This window comes from Salmo salar, unplaced genomic scaffold (assembly GCF_905237065.1).
Source record: "Salmo salar unplaced genomic scaffold, Ssal_v3.1, whole genome shotgun sequence".
NCBI classification, from domain to species: Eukaryota; Metazoa; Chordata; class Actinopteri; order Salmoniformes; family Salmonidae; genus Salmo; species Salmo salar.
The window spans coordinates 49,404-70,567 of record NW_025548099.1 but is presented as its reverse complement, the minus strand read 5'-3'; the positions used below and the strand labels follow the sequence as shown (position 1 = coordinate 70,567).

At 37.6% G+C, this 21,164-nt stretch overlaps 1 protein-coding gene across 1 annotated transcript; it reads left to right on the top strand.

The window, feature by feature from the left end:
• Nucleotides 1-597: 597 nt before the first annotated feature.
• On the top strand, nucleotides 598-20,155 carry LOC123732656 (zinc finger protein 184-like). The gene is made up of 3 exons (XM_045711926.1): nucleotides 598-1,078; nucleotides 4,675-5,115; nucleotides 20,139-20,155. The coding sequence occupies exons 1-3, from the start codon at nucleotides 814-816 to the stop codon at nucleotides 20,153-20,155; spliced, it is 723 nt and encodes a 240-aa protein (XP_045567882.1). The 5' UTR covers nucleotides 598-813.
• The last annotated feature ends 1,009 nt before the right edge of the window (nucleotides 20,156-21,164 follow it).

The following is a 21,164-nucleotide window of genomic DNA, read 5'->3' as shown; positions in this document are numbered from 1 at the left end:
TTTATCCACAAATCAAAATTTATGAAGAAAAAGCCCCTTTTCTTAATTTTTTTATCTGATTTGGAACAGTACGTAGAATCTTTAAAACGTATACAAAACAATATGTCAAAAAAATGTATTCGATATATGTCTGTATTTGATTTGATATAATATATATTTTTTTTTTTCTCTAATTTCTTTGGATTCCCTCTGGCTGTTATGTTATGTTATGTTTATGTTTTGCATGTTACTGTTATTTACAACAAGTTAAATAAAGATCTGTGCAAACTAAAAAACTACAAAAAAAATAATAATAGTTAGCCGAATACATTACTGTAAACTAAAAAAATAATAAAAATTAAATAATAATCAAATAAAAATAAATATGAATATGAAACTGCCTTAAATACAATGATAGTATGTTTTAAATTCTCACTTAAAATATGCAGTGCTCTATTTGAACGTCTCAATATAATATTATTATTTCATGAAAGGAATGAAAAATAAATTTGTGTGCAACAACAATTGCGTTTCCCTCCAGTCAGCAGACGGCGATGTGCGTCTTTCAGGCGATGCTGCAGCGTGACGTATAATCTAGTGGACGGAACGGATCAACAACAGCGAGTCAGCCACCTCGGTAGCCAACAGCCGAAACATTTAGACTGTTTCTGTGCATATTTGCCTCTGTTTTTTAAATATACTTCTGACATCTAGTTAATTGCCCCCATTTAAATGTTATAGGTACATTGTTAGTCAACTAGCTGGCTTGATAAATTAGCCTAGCACTAAACTAGTCGCTCATGCTAACTAGCTAGCTAGCTAACATCCCCGAACATGAGCTCCCTAAACTACTCCCCTCCTGTTAAAGAAGAGGAGGTCTGCTGGACGGAGAAAGAAGCTCTGGGGCTGCACATTGTCGTGAAAGAGGAGAAGGAAGAGGAGGATGTCACAGTAAAACAAGAAGTAGAGGGTGAGGCTGTTACCGTGAAAGAAGAGGAAGAGGTGAAAGAGGAGGATGTAGTTTTTGAAGTGAAGGAGGGGAAACAGGGAGAGAGAACTGTCATATTGACAGAGGAGTCAGGAGATCTGATTACCACCAGTAAGTACTGTCTTAAAAACGAGCTCTAACTGCAAAGGTTTTGAACGAATGTGTTGTTTTAAAGCAGCATGCTACTGAAATTCTATACTTGAAAATGTTGTTCTGTACTCTAGGAATTTATGTTATAATATGTTGAAGCTACATTTTAAAATGGGTGATTAAATCCCTGAATGCTGATTGGCTGACAGCCGTGGTATATCAGGCCGTATACCATGGGTATGACAACATGTATTTTTACTGTTCTGATTACGTTGGTAACCAGTTTATAATTGCAATAAGACACCTCAGTGATAGATGGCCAATATACCACGGCTAAGGGCTGTATCCAGGCACGTTGTGCTGTGTTGTACATAAGGACAGTCTTTAACCATGCTATATTGGCCATATACCACACTTCCTCTGGTCTTATTGCTTAACTGTAACATGTGTATACCATCAGAGTCCCTCCCACCACAAAATCACAACTTAATTGTCTCACAGAATGGCAAACAAGTTATAAATGAAACTTTTGATGTGTGTCTATTGTAGGCCTTGTGTGGAGTGTGTATACCAACAAAAAGCAGATTTCTAAATAATGTTGGAGAAATACATAAAATAAGATGCATTATTGACATGAAATGGACATGTGTTATGGGGAGACTGAACATATTAGCAAAAGGACAAGCGTTTTGGGGTGACTGAACATATTAGCAAACGTTTGTAAGTCTACAAAAAAACATAAAATAAAATAGCCATTTCAAGGAAAGGCTGAACTAAAGAATTATCATTTAGAAAATATGGTAATTATTACTTTAGAGATGAAGTGGGACACCAACAAAATGTTATTTACATTGGATCAAATACAGCCTATAACATGACATTATCTATTATTATAGAGCTCTGATCAGCCTATAACATGACATTATCTATTATTATAGAGCTCTGATCAGCCTATAAACATGACATTATCTATTATTATAGAGCTCTGATCAGCCTATAACATGACATTATCTATTATTATAGAGCTCTGATCAGCCTATAAACATGATCTATTATTATAGAGCTCTGATCAGCCTATAACATGACATTATCTATTATTATAGAGCTCTGATCAGCCTATAAACATGATCTATTATTATAGAGCTCTGATCAGCCTATAACATGACATTATCTATTATTATAGAGCTCTGTTCAGCCTATAAACATGACATTATCTATTATTATAGAGCTCTGTTCAGCCTATAAACATGACATTATCTATTATTATAGAGCTCTGATCAGCCTATACACATGACATTATCTATTATTATAGAGCTCTGATCAGCCTATAACATGACATTATCTATTATTATAGAGCTCTGTTCAGCCTATAACATGACATTATCTATTATTATAGAGCTCTGATCAGCCTATAACATGACATTATCTATTATTATAGAGCTCTGTTCAGCCTATAAACATGACATTATCTATTATTATAGAGCTCTGATCAGCCTATAACATGACATTATCTATTATTATAGAGCTCTGATCAGCCTATAAACATGATCTATTATTATAGAGCTCTGATCAGCCTATAACATGACATTATCTATTATTATAGAGCTCTGATCAGCCTATAAACATGATCTATTATTATAGAGCTCTGATCAGCCTATAACATGACATTATCTATTATTATAGAGCTCTGTTCAGCCTATAAACATGACATTATCTATTATTATAGAGCTCTGTTCAGCCTATAAACATGACATTATCTATTATTATAGAGCTCTGATCAGCCTATACACATGACATTATCTATTATTATAGAGCTCTGATCAGCCTATAACATGACATTATCTATTATTATAGAGCTCTGTTCAGCCTATAACATGACATTATCTATTATTATAGAGCTCTGATCAGCCTATAACATGACATTATCTATTATTATAGAGCTCTGATCAGCCTATAACATGACATTATCTATTATTATAGAGCTCTGTTCAGCCTATAAACATGACATTATCTATTATTAAAGAGCTCTGTTCAGCCTATAACATGACATTATCTATTATTATAGAGCTCTGATCAGCCTATAAACATGACATTATCTATTATTATAGAGCTCTGATCAGCCTATAAACATGATCTATTATTATAGAGCTCTGATCAGCCTATAAACATGACATTATCTATTATTATAGAGCTCTGATCAGCCTATAAACATGATCTATTATTATAGAGCTCTGATCAGCCTATAAACATGACATTATCTATTATTATAGAGCTCTGATCAGCCTATAAACATGATCTATTATTATAGAGCTCTGATCAGCCTATAAACATGACATTATCTATTATTATAGAGCTCTGATCAGCCTATAAACATGACATTATCTATTATTAAAGAGCTCTGTTCAGCCTATAACATGACATTATCTATTATTATAGAGCTCTGATCAGCCTATAAACATGACATTATCTATTATTAAAGAGCTCTGTTCAGCCTATAACATGACATTATCTATTATTATAGAGCTCTGATCAGCCTATAACATGACATTATCTATTATTATAGAGCTCTGATCAGCCTATAAACATGACATTATCTATTATTATAGAGCTCTGATCAGCCTATAACATGACATTATCTATTATTATAGAGCTCTGATCAGCCTATAAACATGACATTATCTATTATTATAGAGCTCTGTTCAGCCTATAAACATGACATTATCTATTATTATAGAGCTCTGTTCAGCCTATAAACATGACATTATCTATTATTATAGAGCTCTGCTCAGCCTATAAACATGACATTATCTATTATTATAGAGCTCTGCTCAGCCTATAAACATGATCTATTATTATAGAGCTCTGATCAGCCTATAAACATGACATTATCTATTATTATAGAGCTCTGATCAGCCTATAAACATGACATTATCTATTATTATAGAGCTCTGATCAGCCTATAAACATGACATTATTTATTATTATAGAGCTCTGCTCAGCCTATAAACTTGACATTATCTATTATTATACAGCTCTGCTCAGCCTATAAACATGACATTATCTATTATTATAGAGCTCTGCTCAGCCTATAAACTTGACATTATCTATTATTATAGAGCTCTGCTCAGCCTAAAATACGACATTATGTAGCCTGGCAGGTAGGAGCCAGTAACCGAAAGGTTGCTGGATCAAATCCCCGAGCTGACAAGGTAAAAACGCTGTCATTCTGCCCCTGAGCAAGGAAGTTAACCCACTGTTCCCTGGCTGCCGATGACGTGGCTGTCTATTAAGGCAGCCCCCACACCTCTCTGATTCAGAGGGGTTGGGTTAAATACGGGACACACATTTCAGTTGAATCCATTCAGTTGACTAGGTATCCCCCTTTCCCTATTGTAGAGCTCTGCTCAGCCTATAAACATGAGAGAAAGATTAGATTTTATGTTCTACATTATTATTATTATTAGGGCGGCCACCAAGTTTTTATTAAATTATGTAATGTTCTGAAAACTGACTTCAGGTTTTTGAGGAATCTAGCCTCACAGGAAGACAGTTTTATTTTATGGAGGTTTAATTCAGTTCTCTGTTTAATATTTAACTAAATACTCTGTCTTTGGTAGGAGAGGGACCAGACTCTCACTCTGACAGCGGGGAGACTCCTTCAGGGGAACCAGACCCAGAGACGCCCAAACCAGCGAGACAACACCACTGTTCCCAGTGTGGAAAGAGTTTTAAGTGGTTAAGGAACCTGAAAGTACATGAGAGAACGCATACAGGAGAAAACCCTTACGAATGCTCCCACTGTGGAAAGAGTTTTACCAAGTTAGGGAACCTAAAAGAGCATGAGAGGACACACACAAGAGAAAAGAGTTTCCAATGTTCCCAGTGTGGAAAGAGGTTTACCCAGTTACGGTACCTGAAACAACATGAAGAAATACACACAGAAGATAGGAAGACCTACCACTGCTCTCAGTGTGGAAAGATATTTACTGGGTTAGGGGAACCTGAAAATACATATGAGAAGACACTCTGGAGAGAAGCCGTACCACTGTTCCCACTGTGTAAAGAGTTTTACTCAGTTAGGGAGCCTGAAACCACATGAGAGGGGACACACTGGAGAGAAGCCTTATCACTGTTCCCACTGTGGAAGGAATTTTAGGTGGTATGCGAGCCTGAAGGAGCATGAGAGAATACACACAGGAGAAAAGCCTTACCACTGTTCCAATTGTGAAAAGAGTTTTACCCATCGAGGGAGTCTGAAAGCGCATGAGAGAATACACTCAGGAGAAAAGCCTTACAAATGTTCCCGATGTGAAAAGAGTTTTACCCGGTTAGGGAGCTTGAAAAAGCATGAGAGAATACACACAGGAGAAAAGCCTTTCCAACATACTAATACACAGGAGGAGAAGACATACCACTGCTCTCATTGTGAAAAGACATTTTCCCAGTCAGAGGACCTGAAATCACATGAGAGAATAGAGAGGCTGTGTTCTGACTTATGTTTTTGATTGAGAAATTGTGTTTTTGTTCATTCTACATTAAATAATATTGTATGAATGAAATCATACTGAAAAATAGGTCTACATGTTTTTTCCAGCTCAAGACATGATCATGTCGAAAATCGGATTAAAAGAGTAAAAAAAATATGTTTTGATTATGAACTTAAGATTGATTGAATGCAAGTGTAAACCCCTAAATGTTGTTCACTATATCATTGGGATATTTCAAACATGTTAATTATTAAATAGATTGATATTAGTATTTCTTCATTCAGATTGTCATTGTAAATGCGTATTGGTTCTCAATTGACATATCTGATTAAATAAATGTGAAATAAAGTAAATGCCATATTATTTTTGGGAAGTCTATTTGGTTCTATGTTGGGACTATAAGAATATTTTGAAGATAAATACACAAGGCAGAGTACGAGAGAGACAGAGGACGAGAGGTCAGTACAGTACTAACAACCAATGGAAATAGTGTTTTTTCCTGTAATAGGGACTTATTGATCAGTGGTTCAGCAACATGGGAGGATGTAGATGTACACTACCGTTCAACAGTTTGGGGTCACTTAGAAATAACCTTGTTTTTAAAAGAAAGCAATTTTTTGTCCATTAAAATAACATCAAATTGATCTGAAATACAGTGTAGACATTGTTAATGTTGTAAATGACTATTGTAGCTGGAAACAGATGATTATTAATGGAATATCTACATAGGCGTACAGAGGCCCATTATCAGCAACCATCACTCCTGTGTTCCTATGGCACGTTGTGTTAGTTAATCCAAGTTTATCATTTTAAAAGGCTAATTGATCATTAGAAAACCCTTTTGCAATTATGTTAGCACAGCTGAAAACTGTTGTTATGATTAAAGAAGCAATAAAACTGGTCTGCTTTAGACTAGTTGAGTATCTGGAGCATCAATGTAACCTCTCAAATTCATAGACAGGTGTCGCGTCTATTTTTACCCAAAAGTAGTTTTTTACCTGGAGACTGTAGTGCTACTTTCTCAAAATGAACATAAATGCTGTAGGGGGAGGGTTCTGGTGTTTTACCAGGAGACTGGGGCCGATCCCCATTTAGGAATGTATGTCTTGCTTACTCACACTCTGCATGTGTTGATACCTGGCTGAAAACCCTCACAGTTGTTGGCCAACAGATTTTGTCATGGAGTTTTCATTCAATAGGGTTTAGAGTCCATTTCATCTTAAGCCATTCTTTTAAATACGGTAATACCTTTAATTAGAATGTTGTGCCTTTAAATACCTTTTCATTCTAATTTTGTTGACGGACTCAATAGAATACACGGAGTCAGAAACTAGGGATCAATTCAAGAAAGTCATCATTCGTCTCTGTTTCAACACCAACTGGTAGATTTAAAAATACTCTGATCTTGTAGATTATTTAGGTACATTTTAGGGTTAGGAAAGTATGTATGAATCATAAAAACAATAGTCCTATAAATCTACCCTAATTCTTACTAATCATGGAAGTTTGATGACAACGGCCCAATCCTACATTTACATAAGTGTTCAGACCCTTAACTCAGTACTTTGTTGAAACACCTTTGGCAGCGATTACAGCCTTGAGTCTTCTTGGGTATGACACTAGAAGCTTGGCACACCTGTATTTGGGTAGTTTCTTCCATTCTTCTCTGCAGATCCTCTCAAGCTCTGTCAGGTTGGATGGGGAGCATCGCTGCACAACTATTTTCAGGTCTCTCCAGAGATGTTTGATCGGGTTCAAGTCCGGGCTCTGGCTGGACCACTCAAGGACAACAGTGCAATAATATGTAACAACTTCACAACAAATACACACATCTAAAGTAAAGGAAAGGAATTAAGAATATATAAATATTTGGACGAGCAATGTCAGAGTGGCATAGACTAAAATACAGTAGAATAGTATAGAATACAGTATATACATATGAGATGAGTAATACATAGACAGATACAGTAGAATATGATAGAATACAGTATATACATATGAGATGAGTAATACATAGACAGATACAGTAGAATAGTATAGAATACAGTATATACATATGAGATGAGTAATACAGTAGAATACAGATACAGTAGAATAGGATAGAACCTAGTCTGTTCATTATATACTTCAACATTATGTATTGTTACACCATGTAGGAGCAGTATAGACCTAGTCTGTTCATTATATACATCTACATGATGTATTGTTACACCATGTAGGAGCAGTATAGACCTAGTCTGTTCATTATATACATCTACATGATGTATTGTTACACCATGTAGGAGCAGTATAGACCTAGTCTGTTCATTATATACATCTACATGATGTATTGTTACACCATGTAGGAGCAGTATAGACCTAGTCTGTTCATTATATACATCTACATGATGTATTGTTACACCAACACAAAAAAAGGAAATTATATTATTTTATACTAATACAATTGCTCAGAGAAAGATATTTAGTTTAAAATGTAATTCTCAAAAAGGTTGGGGTCTGAATTATTGCCACCCATGTTTTCAATACTCCAGCACCCTCCCCTTGGGAGGATAACGACACTGAAATGTTTAATGAGATTAGAGAACACATTGGGTGGGACCTTAGACCCTTCCTCCATACAGAATCTCTCCATGTCCTTGATTTATTTTGTCTGCGCTTATGGACTGCCCTGTTCAATTCAAACCACAGGTTTTCAATGGAGTTCAAGTCCGAAGACTGAGATGGCCATTGAAAATGTGGATTTTGTGCCTAATTAACCATTTCTTTGTGGATGTTGATGTGTCTTGCTGGAAGATCCACTTATGGCCAAGTTTCAGCCTCCTAGCAGAGAGGTAACCAGGTTTTGGGCTAAAATATCCTGGTAGTGGGTAAAGTTAATTTATTTATTTCATACAGTAATTTTAGCTCATCTTTATCAAGGGTATCAATAACTAGGTGCTTATTTTGATATCTAGTTATTTGACTGAATCAGAAATACAGATGTGGAGTAGATGTAGAGTTTGTTTTAAATTCTCATTAAAATCTGAACTAATCAAACAACACTTGTTGCTCTTTATACGTGTTGATATAATATTCATATTTAATGGAGAGAAAAAAACGTTTCCCTGAACTGCTTTATAATATTATAATTCAATGAAGAATAAAAATAGTTTTCCCTCCTCAACTGCGTTTCCTCCCTCCAGACAGCAGATGGCGATATGTGTCTTTCAGGCGATGTTTCTAGTGTGACGTATAATCTAGTGGACGGAACGCTTCTTCAACAACTGCAGCCACCTCGGTAGCTCGCTAGCCGACAAAGTCGGAACATTCAAGTTCTTTAGACAATTTCGTGGTTTATTTGCTACTATGATTTAAACATACTTATGTGGAAACAACTAGCTACCCCATTTAATTTAATATTTACGTTGTAAGTCAACTAGCTGGCTGGTTAAGTTAGCACTAGCCTAGCTAGCTAACATCCCCGACCATGAGTTCACTAAGCTACTCTCCTCCTGTTAAAGAAGAGGTCTGCTGGACGGAGAAAGAAGCTCTGGTGAAAGAGGAGGAGGAAGAGAAAGATGTTACAATACAAAAACAAGTAGAGGGTGAAGCTGTTACAGTGAAAGAAGAAGAGAAAGACGTTTCAGTGAAAGAAGAAGAGAAAGACGCGTTCAGAGTGAAAGAGGAGGAGGATGTTACAGTAAAAGAAGAGGATGAAGTGAAAGAAGATGAAGACGTTTTTGGAATGAAGGATGAAGAGGGGAGATTACTGTCACATTAGAGGAGGACGAAGAAGAGAAGACTGGAGAATTGATTATTACCAGTAAATACAGTGAGTACTATCTAATAAAACAGGGACATTGATCTGATTAACACCAGTAAATACAGTGAGTACTATCTAATAAAACAGGGACATTGATCTGATTAACACCAGTAAATACAGTGAGTACTATCTTATAAAACAGGGACATTGATCTGATTAACACCAGTAAATACAGTGAGTACTATCTAATAAAACAGGGACATTGATCTGATTTACACCAGTAAATACAGTGAGTACTATCTAATAAAACAGGGACATTGATCTGATTAATACCAGTAAATACAGTGAGTACTATCTAATAAAACAGGGACATTGATCTGATTAACACCAGTAAATACAGTGAGTACTATCTAATAAAACAGGGACATTGATCTAATTAACACCAGTAAATACAGTGAGTACTATCTTATAAAACAGGGACATTGATCTGATTAACACCAGTAAATACAGTGAGTACTATCTAATAAAACAGGGACATTGATCTGATTAACACCAGTAAATACAGTGAGTACTATCTAATAAAACAGGGACATTGATCTTTTATTTTATTTTTTATTTCACCTTTATTTAACCAGGTAGGCAAGTTCAGAACAAGTTCTCATTTACAATTGTGACCTGGCCAAGATAAAGCAAAGCAGTTCGACAACATACAACAACACAGAGTTACACGTGGAGTAAAACAAACATACAGTCAATAATACAGTAGAAAAATAAGTCTATATACAATGTGAGCAAATGAGGTGAGATAAGGCAGGTAAAAGCAATAAATAGGCCATGGTGGCGAAGTAAATACAATATAGCAAGTAAAACACTGGAATGGTAGATTTGACAGTAGATGGGTGTGCAAAGTAGAAATATATATATAATGGGGTGCAAAGGAGCAAAATAAATAAATAAATACAGTAGGGGAAGAGGGAGTTGTTTGGGCTAAATTATAGATGGGCTATGTACAGGTGCAGTGATCTGTGAGCTGCTCTGACAGCTGGTGCTTAAAGCTAGTGAGGGAGATAAGTGTTTCCAGTTTTAGAGATTTTTGTAGTTCGTTCCAGTCATTGGCAGCAGAGAACTGGAAGAAGAGGCGGCCGAAGGAGGAATTGGCTTTGGGGGTGACCAGGGAGATATACCTGCTGGAGCGCGTGCTACAGGTGGGTGCTGCTATGGTGACCAGCGAGCTGAGATAAGGGGGGACTTTACCTAGCAGGGTCTTGTAGATGACCTGGAGCCAGTGGGTTTGGCGACGAGTATGAAGCGAGGGCCAGCCAACGAGAGCGTACAGGTCGCAGTGGTGGGTAGTATATGGGGCTTTGGTGACAAAACGGATGGCACTGTGATAGACTGCATCCAATTTATTGAGTAGGGTATTGGAGGCTATTTTGTAAATGACATCGCCGAAGTCGAGGATCGGTAGAATGGCCAGTTTTATGAGGGTATGTTTGGCAGCATGAATGAAAGATGCTTTGTTGCGAAATAGGAAGCCAATTCTAGATTTAACTTTGGATTGGAGATGCTTATAGTGAGTCTGGAAGGAGAGTTTAGTCTAACCAGACACCTAGGTATTTGTAGTTGTCCACATATTCTTAGTCAGAACTGTCCAGAGTAGTGATGCTGGACGGACGGGCAGGTGCAGGCAGCGATCGGTTGAAGAGCATGCATTTAGTTTTACTTGTATTTAAGAGCAGTTGGAGGCCACGGAAGGAGAGTTGTATGGCATTGAAGCTCGTCTGGAGGGTTGTTAACACAATGTCCAAAGAAGGGCCAGAAGTATACAGAATGGTGTCGTCTGCGTAGAGGTGGATCATAGAATCACCAGCAGCAAGAGCGACATCATTGATGTATACAGAGAAGAGAGTCGGCCCAAGAATTGAACCCTGTGGCACACCCATAGAGACTGCCAGAGGTCTGGACAACAGGCCCTCCGATTTGACACACTGAACTCTATCAGAGAAGTAGTTGGTGAACCAGGCGAGGTAGTCATTTGAGAAACCAAGGCTGTTCAGTCTGCCGATGAGGATGTGGTGATTGACAGAGTCGAAAGCCTTGGCCAGGTCAATGAATACGGCTGCACAGTATTGTTTCTTATCGATGGCGGTTAAGATATATCGTTTAGGACCTTGAGCGTGGCTGAGGTGCACTTGCTGTTTGAGGTGAAGAAACATTTGCTTTGAGATGCTCCACAACTCATTAGTGGTGGTGCATTAACTTCTATGGGCTACGTGGGACGCTAGCGTCCCACCCCCGGTACACACTATCAACAGCCAGTGAAATATCAAGGGCGCCAAATTTGAAAACAATTAAATATCATAATTCAAATTTCTCAAACATACAACTATCTTACACCCTTTGAAAGATAAACATCTCCTTAATCTAACCACGTTGTCCGATTTCAAAAAGGCTTTACGGCGAAAGCATAAAGTTAGATTATGTTAGGACAGTACATTGACAAAACATTACATACAGCTATTTTCAATGCAAAGACAGGCGTCACCAAAAGCAGAAAACCAGCAAAAATTATGCACTAACCTTTGACAATCTTCATCAGATGACACTCCTAGGACATTATGTTAGACAACACATGCATTTTTTGTTCTATCAAGTTTATATTTATATCCAAAAACAGAATTTTACAATGGCGGTGATGTTCAGAAAATATTTTCCGTCCAATACCACCAGTGAATCAGCACAACAAATTAAAATATTACTATTCAAAAACATTGGTAAAATATAATATTGTCATTCAAAGAATTATAGATTAACATCTCGTGAATGCAACCGCATTGCCAGATTCAAAAATAACTTTACAAAAATAACTAGTGGTTTCCTCATTACCAGATATACTACATCCATAACTAGTGGTTTCCTCATTAGCAGATATACTACATCCATAACTAGTGGTTTCCTCATTACCAGATATACTACATCCATAACTAGTGGTTTCCTCATTACCAGATATACTACATCCATAACTAGTGGTTTCCTCATTACCAGATATACTACATCCATAACTAGTGGTTTCCTCATTACCAGATATACTACATCCATAACTAGTAGTTTCCTCATTACCAGATATACTACATCCATAATTTGTAAGTCGCTCTGGATAAGAGCTTCTGCTAAATGACTTAAATGTAATGTAAATGTAATAACTATCGGTTTCCTCATTAGCAGGGGAGGAGTTTCTGCGCATTGCCCTCATGCCGCAATTTTATTAAACACAGAAAGGGGCCTATATTGGAGACCAAAAGTCGTCTGGCACACTGCTTAGGATTTCAACAACATGAATAACTTATTTCTAGCCTACAATCATCGATTTCACTACTATAGTGAAAACAAGATAAAATATGACTATTCTTGCTCATTTTAAGACAAATGTCAAGTAATCATTACATTCATTACAGACGTCAATTGTTGTATAACATCATGGCTCCGCTGTTGGCATCACCTTTTACAGTGGATTACCGCTGTTGTGGGCCTTTAACCATCTGTCTGTCTTTGTTGTTCACACAGGAGAGAGACGTGACTATCGTGGATCCTCTGGGGCGCCTCAACAACCTCGTGATGCTGAAGAGGCAGAGAAGAGTCTCTCCAGATCAGAACTCCTCAAGAAACACCTGCAGAGACCCACAGGGAAGAAAACTCACTGCTGCTCTGACTGTGGGAAGAGATTCACCTCATCAGGCATTAAAATGCATCAGAGAACACACACAGGAGAGAGATCTTACAGCTGTGATCAATGTGGGAAGAGTTTTGGTCAATCTTGCCATCTGGTATCACACCAAAGAACACACACAGGAGAGAAATCTTATATCTGTGATCAATGTGGGAAGAGATTTAGTCAATCTGAAACTCTGAGAGTGCACCAGAGAATACACACAGGAGAGAAATCTTATAGCTGTGATCAATGTGGGAAGAGTTTTAGTCAATCTGAAACTCTGAGAGTGCACCAGAGAATACACACAGGAGAGAAACCTTATAGCTGTGATCAATGTGGGAAGAGTTTTACTATATCTAGCTCTCTGACTGTACACCAGAGAACACACACAGGAGAGAAACCTTATATCTGTGATCAATGTGGGAAGAGTTTTAGTCAATCTGAAACTCTGAGAGTGCACCAGAGAATACACACAGGAGAGAAATCTTATAGCTGTGATCAATGTGGGAAGAGTTTTAGTCAATCTGAAACTCTGAGAGTGCACCAGAGAATACACACAGGAGAGAAACCTTATAGCTGTGATCAATGTGGGAAGAGTTTTACTATATCTAGCTCTCTGACTGTACACCAGAGAACACACACAGGAGAGAAACCTTATATCTGTGATCAATGTGGGAAGAGTTTTAGTCAATCTGAAACTCAGAGTGCACCAGAGAATACACACAGGAGCGAAACCTTATAGCTGTGATCAATGTGGGAAGAGTTTTACTATATCTAGCTCTCTGACTGTACACCAGAGAACACACACAGGAGCGAAATGTTATAGCTGTGATCATTGTAGGAAGAGTTTTACTACATCTGGCCAGCTGACTTTACACCAGAGAACACACACAGGAGAGAAACCTTATAGCTGTGATCAATGTGGGAAGAGTTTTGTTTCATCTGGCCAGCTGACTTTACACCAGAGAACACACACAGGAGAGAAATCTTATATCTGTGGTCAATGTGGGAAGAGTTTTGTTTCATCTAGCGGTCTGACAGTACACCAGAGAACACACACAGGAGAGAAATCTTATAGCTGTGACCAGAGATAATCTGATTAAAGATCTCTGATCAAACATCAGAAAATACATGGAATTGTTTCATGATATCAATGAAATGAAATCTCACAATGTAGAATGTTTAAACATTGTAGAAGGAGTATTTTAATGATGTCACAATGTAGAACCCTAAACGTTTGTCCCCTGTTCTATTGATTTCAGCATGATATGGATATTAGCCTCAGGGGGAAAATCCAGGCTCTGAAATGGAAGAGTTACTATTTATGAGATTTAACAAAAAGTGACTAACAAAAAAAGAGCTGTGTTACACTTACCATGTTGCTGACCCACTTGAATCAAAACGCTGGTCTAAACAATATCCCAATGCCCCAGGGCAGTGACTGCCCTGTGTAGGGTGCCGTCTTTCGGATGGGACGTTAAACGGGTGTCCTGACTCTCTGAGGTCATTAAAGATCCCATTGCACTTATTATAAGAGTAGGGGTGTTAACCCCGGTGTCCTGGCTAAATTCCCAATCTGGCCCTCATACCATCATGGATATCTAATCATCCCCAGCTTACAATTGGCTCATTCATCCCCCTCCTCTCCCCTGTAACTATTCCCCAGGTTGTTGCTGTAAATGAGAATGTGTTCTCAGTCAACTTAACTGGTAAAACAATGGTAAAAAGACAAAAAAATCCACATGATATCTATGAGTTATGACAAATAAGTGTTGTGTTCCTTTGTTTTGGGACCCCTACATTTAAATGCATCATTCCAAAATGTAGCTGACTGTCTTCTGCAGGTTGTCCTCTAACCAGTGAGGTAAAATATATCTCCCATTTCCATGTGTTTTTTAGTTGTGTTAGTTTCAACAGCACGAACAACCTGATTTACCCCCTAATGGATATCAGTGATTTATTGCTACTTGTCAAAACAACAGTGTTTCTGGTGCTTGTACAGTTTTATAAGGTGCTTGTTTTAAATAATACAAGTAATATAATTATTGTGGCAGATGTTTGTGTACATAGCACATTTTATGTTTAGGTTTTCAATTTATCACAAACTGTTTCTGCATATTGGTTATTGATTTGGACACGTTAAAACTGTGTTTTGACATTGGGGATATCCCATCTAGCAAAATGACGTTGAAAATATGACTATGCAATCAAATATTTCATGTAACATTTAGTAGTGATAATTAATAATGCAACCAACTGACAATTTTTTGGTACAATTATATTGACATTGTTGCCCTGTTTTTAGAATATCAGGGTTCATTCTCAGAGTTCAAGTTCATTCCAAGGGGATGAGAGTTCTAGAAGCTAGGGAGTTTTAGGAAGATGAGAGTTCTAGAAGCTAGTGGGGAGAATATATATATTTTTTCTTGTTTATAATTGTTGACAGCCAGTAGACACCATGTTTATATTGGTGAAGGTGAAGCATTGTAGTTGATTATAATGTGAAATAGAAGTTATTTTCAACTAGTAGAAAAATGAGGAGGGAAGCGCTACTAAGGTACACAATAGTAAATGTTGGTAGACAGAAGGTGCTCTTTGGTAAAAGCGGTGAGTAGGTCATCAAAAAGAAAGGAGGACCAAGGCACTCTTCATATAATTGATTAAAATGCCTTTATTAGTATGGCATGTTCAATAGAAACAATGTTTAAAAAAAAATCCAACGCGTTTCGGCTGCATGGCCTTCGTCAGGGAGTACAAAGAAATGATACAATGTCCTCTTTTTAACAGCTTTTCCAATTAGCCCTAATTGGAGAGGGAGTGGTTACAAAATTGATTGGACACACCTAGTAAGCAATACTATACACATTAAAAAGTGAAACACTGTGGCTGTGTCATCACAAAAAAGGAAAGATAATACAACTCCAAGCTAGAGGCACTAGAACACCCAGCAAGGTAGTTCCAACCCTAAACATGTCTGGGAGAGAAGTCAAGAACAAGAAAGCAATCTATTCCCTAGTACACTTGAACCCAACAAAACATGAACAACAGTCTAAACATAGCTGAGGGCAATTGAGAAGAAAGACCACTAAATGACAGCAAATGGACCTATCACAACCCTACAGGAATGGACCCATCACAACCCTACAGGAATGGACCTATCACAACCCTACAGGAATGGACCTATCACAACCCTACAGGAATGGTGAGAAATCCATATCTTCATGTAAACCAGGGTATTTAGTGGCTTGTAGTTTGTAAATCCATATCTTCATGTAAACCAGGGTATTTAGTGGCCTGTAGTTTGTAAATCCATATCTTCATGTAAACCAGGGTATTTAGTGGCCTGTAGTTTGTAAATCCATATCTTCATGTAAACCAGGGTATTTAGTGGCCTGTAGTTTGTAAATCCATATCTTCATGTAAACCAGGGTATTTAGTGGCCTGTAGTTTGTAAATCCATATCTTCATGTAAACCAGGGTATTTAGTGGCCTGTAGTTTGTAAATCCATATCTTCATGTAAACCAGGGTATTTAGTGGCCTGTAGTTTGTAAATCCATATCTTCATGTAAACCAGGGTATTTAGTGGCCTGTAGTTTGTAAATCCATATCTTCATGTAAACCAGGGTATTTAGTGGCCTGTAGTTTGTAAATCCATATCTTCATGTAAACCAGGGTATTTAGTGGCCTGTAGTTTGTAAATCCATATCTTCATGTAAACCAGGGTATTTAGTGGCTTGTAGTTTGTAAATCCATATCTTCATGTAAACCAGGGTATTTAGTGGCTTGTAGTTTGTAAATCCATATCTTCATGTAAACCAGGGTATTTAGTGGCCTGTAGTTTGTAAATCCATATCTTCATGTAAACCAGGGTATTTAGTGGCCTGTAGTTTGTAAATCCATATCTTCATGTAAACCAGGGTATTTAGTGGCTTGTAGTTTGTAAATCCATATCTTCATGTAAACCAGGGTATTTAGTGGCCTGTAGTTTGTAAATCCATATCTTCATGTAAACCAGGGTATTTAGTGGCTTGTAGTTTGTAAATCCATATCTTCATGTAAACCAGGGTATTTAGTGGCTTGTAGTTTGTAAATCCATATCTTCATGTAAACCAGGGTATTTAGTGGCCTGTAGTTTGTAAATCCATATCTTCATGTAAACCAGGGTATTTAGTGGCCTGTAGTTTGTAAATCCATATCTTCATGTAAACCAGGGTATTTAGTGGCCTGTAGTTTGTAAATCCATATCTTCATGTAAACCAGGGTATTTAGTGGCCAGCTTCTATCTCCAGGCCATCAGACTGGTAAACAGCTTCTATCTCCAGGCCATCAGACTGTTAAACAGCTTCTATCTCCAGGCCATCAGACTGTTAAACAGGCATCATGAAATCATTGGCCCTTTAATAATGTTTGCATATCATTTCTCATCTCAGATGTATAAACTGTATCTCAGTCTATGCTGCTCTGACATTGTTTATCCATATATTTATATATTCCTAATTCCATTCCTTTACTTAGATATAGGTGTATTAGGTATTTGTTGTGAAATTGTTAGATATTACTTGTTAGATATTCCTGCACTGTGGGAACTAGAAGGACAAGCATTTCACTACACCTGCAATAACATCTGCTGAACACCTGTATGTGACCAACAACATTTGATTTATTATGAAGGTCATTTGTGTCAAATGTACTATTCACCCCATCTCTTTACATTGCTGATGCATAATCAGTGGCCTTACTGTGTCAAAGGCCCATCCTGGTAGATCTGAACCTAATGCAGCTTGGAGTGATCAGATGACAGAAGTCACATTTAGGTGCCAGGTGTAACTGAGGCCATAGATGCTCCATATCCATTACTTTGAGAGTTTTATATAATATGACTAAATGTGTTTCTGTGTTGCAGGGACAGTCAAGAAATGTAACAGCAAGGCCACAGAACATGACATAATCAGAGCTGTGGGAGACCACCTCAAGCCCCTGGTAGAGCCGGGGGTGGTGTTTACCACTCCACCACGCCTTCAGCAGGCTGGAAAAGTGGGATTGATCTGGTTGATCCATTTGTTTGTGTCCGTTTCCAGTAGTTGAATCCTTTGACATATTGTTGAATTAAACATTTATCTTCAACAAATGCACTGGGTTGGTTGAAAAGTGATACTAAACGTACATACCAGCACTATTTTGACATAGTGGGAAATATACTGAATTTATACTTTTTTCATAATAAGATGGACCAAGATACGTATTAGTTTTGCAAGAGTCTGTTGATTGTCAGTCATTATGTTAATTTCTTTTGCAATATGTTCAAATCAAGCTTTATTTATACAACACATTTCAGACATGGATGCTTCACAGGAAAAAAATAAACAGAAATATTTACCACAACAAACATAAGATTAACAACTGAAAGACGAATTAGCATTCTAAGGAAAATCCATTGATTAAAATATTAATTGGATGCAACACCCAACCCAAAATATAAGCATGTTTTTGGAGGGGCTCTGAAAGACACTATGGGGGTGTCCACTGAAAGTTGACTAGTAACAACAACTGGGACCTAAAAGACACCCACCATGAGACCCACTAAATCTGCCCAAGAAGAGGAAAACAAAAGAAAATCCCACACCAAACTTAAAGACAGGAAGTAAACCAAAAAGGTGGAGCAACTAAAGGTGTTGACTCTCCACATGTATCAAGACAACTGGAGCACTGGGCCAGACACTCTTAAATAGAACCTGGACCAGCTCAGGTGAAACACCTTCCCACTAACGAGATGGACAAGCCAGCACAGGTGTAACACATACTGACTAACGAAGTGACACCAATCAGTGCGTCCTACGTGCTAACGAGCTAGACGGGCTAACGAGCTAGACGAGCTAACGGGCTAGACCTAAAGTCCAACCTCAAAACCAAAGCCTGTAACACCTTCCCCCTTAAGACAAATATATCCTATATTTTTGTTGGACAAGTTTGCTCACCACCAACAGAAAACAACTTCCATTTCACATTTTAAATCAACTACAATGCTTCACCTTCTACAATATAATCACTGGCTGTCAACAATTAAAAACAAGAAAAAAACACGTATTTCTAAATAATAATATACAATAGTATAATTTTTCTCCTTTTTCTTTCTATAGAATCCTAAAACTCACTAGCTTCTAGAACTCTCCTCTTCCTAAAACTCACTAGCTTCTAGAACTCTCGTCTTCCTAAAACTCACTAGCTTCTAGAACTCTTGTCCCCTTGGAACGAGCCCAAACAAAATGTATCTCCAATACGGAAAAACGTGCAGTCAAAATAAATAAAGATCCATAGCAACGCACTAGCTAAACACAAATCTAATATCAATTTGGGGGAAATCAGGTTGAATCTGCTCCTGAAACTAACACAACAAAAAAAAAAACACTTGGAAATGGAGATATCTTTCACCTCACTGGTTAGAGGACAACCTGCAGAAGACAGTCAGCTACATTTTGAAGTGATGCAGTTAAATTTAGGGGTCGGTAAACAAAGGAACACAACACTTATTTGTCATAACTCATCGATATCATGTTGAAATCAATTGTACGACAGGAGGGAGATGAGGTTGCATGTCCTGTTAAAACGAACAGCTCAAAAACCACACAGAATCTGGGAATAATGTGTACATCACTGGTTAGAGGACAATTTGTAGAAAACAGCCAGATACATTTTGATTCCAGTGGGTCACCAACATGGTAAGTGTAACACAACTCTTTTTTTCTTAGTCACTTTTTATTAAATCTCATAAATAGTAACTCTTCCATTTCAGAGCCTGGATTTCCCCCTGAGGCTAATATCCATATCATGTTGAAATCAATAGAACAGGGGACAAACGTTTAGGGTTCTACATTGTGACATTATTAAAATACTCCTTCTACAATGTTAAACATTCTACATTGTGAGATTTCATTGATATCATGAAACAACTCCTTCATGTATTTTCTGATGTTTGATCAGATGTCTTATCGGAGAATCTCTTGTCACACTGATCACAGCTATGATTTCTCTCCTGTGTGTGTTCTCTGGTGTAGAGTCAGAGAGCCAGATGTAGTAAAACTCTTCCCACATTGATCACAGCTATAAGGTTTCTCTCCTGTGTGTGTTCTCTGGTGTAATATCAGGTTGTCTGACCGAGTAAAACTCTTCCCACATTTATTACAGCTATAAGGTTTCTCTCCTGTGTGTATTCGCTGGTGTCTAGTCAGATGGCAAGATGAAATATAAGTCTTCCCACATTGATCACAGCTATAAGGTTTCTCTCCTGTGTGTGTTCTCTGGTGTACAGTCAGGTAACTAGATGAAATAAAACTTTTCACACATTGATTACAACTAAAAGATTTCTCTCCTGTGTGTATCCTCTGGTGTGATAACAGGTTGCTTGACTGAGTAAAACTCTTCCCACATTCAGTACAGCTGTACGGTTTCTCTCCTGTATGTGTTCTCTGGTGTATAGTCAGATAGCTAAATGTAGTAAAACTCTTCCCACATTGATCACAGCTGTAAGGTTTCTCTCCAGTGTGAATTCTCAGGTGTACTTTTAGTGCTTTTAATCTTAAGTAACTCTTCCCACAATCAAAACAGTGGTGAGATTTCTCTCCTGTGTGTGTTCGCTGGTGTATTTTAAGTTCTGATGAAGATTTGCAATGTTTTCCACAATCAGAGCAGCAGATAGATTTCTTCCCTGTGGGTCTCTGCTGGTGTTTCTTGAGGTGATAGAATCTGGACAGACTCTTCTCTGACTCGTTAGCATCATGATGTTGAGACTCCCCAGAGGATCCATGATAGTCACGTCTCTCTCCTGTGTGAACAAGTCAGACAGATAGTTAAAGGCTCACAACAGCAGAAATCCACTGAAAAAGGTGATGCCAACAGCGTAGCCATGATACTGTACAACAATTGACGTCTGTAATGAATGTTAAAATTACTTGACAATTGTCTTAAGACAGTCAAGTGAGCAACAATAGTCATATTTAGTCTTGTTTTCACATTAGTAGTAACTAGAAATAAGTAAAAGGTGTTGAACTCCTAAGCAGTGTGCCAGGCCACTTTTGTTCTCAAATATAAGCACCTTTTTCTGTGTTTGCTAAAATTGCGACAAGGGCGATGCACACACAATTTGATTGCAGAAACACCTCCCTGCTAATGCA

Excerpts from the sequence above, each read along its gene's own strand:
- LOC123732656 (XM_045711926.1), top strand. The coding sequence starts at position 814 with ATGAGCTCCCTAAACTACTCCCCTCCTGTTAAAGAAGAGGAGGTCTGC. Across the intron at positions 1,079-4,674 it reads AGGAGATCTGATTACCACCA|GAGAGGGACCAGACTCTCAC; the intron begins GTAAGTACTGTC and ends TGTCTTTGGTAG.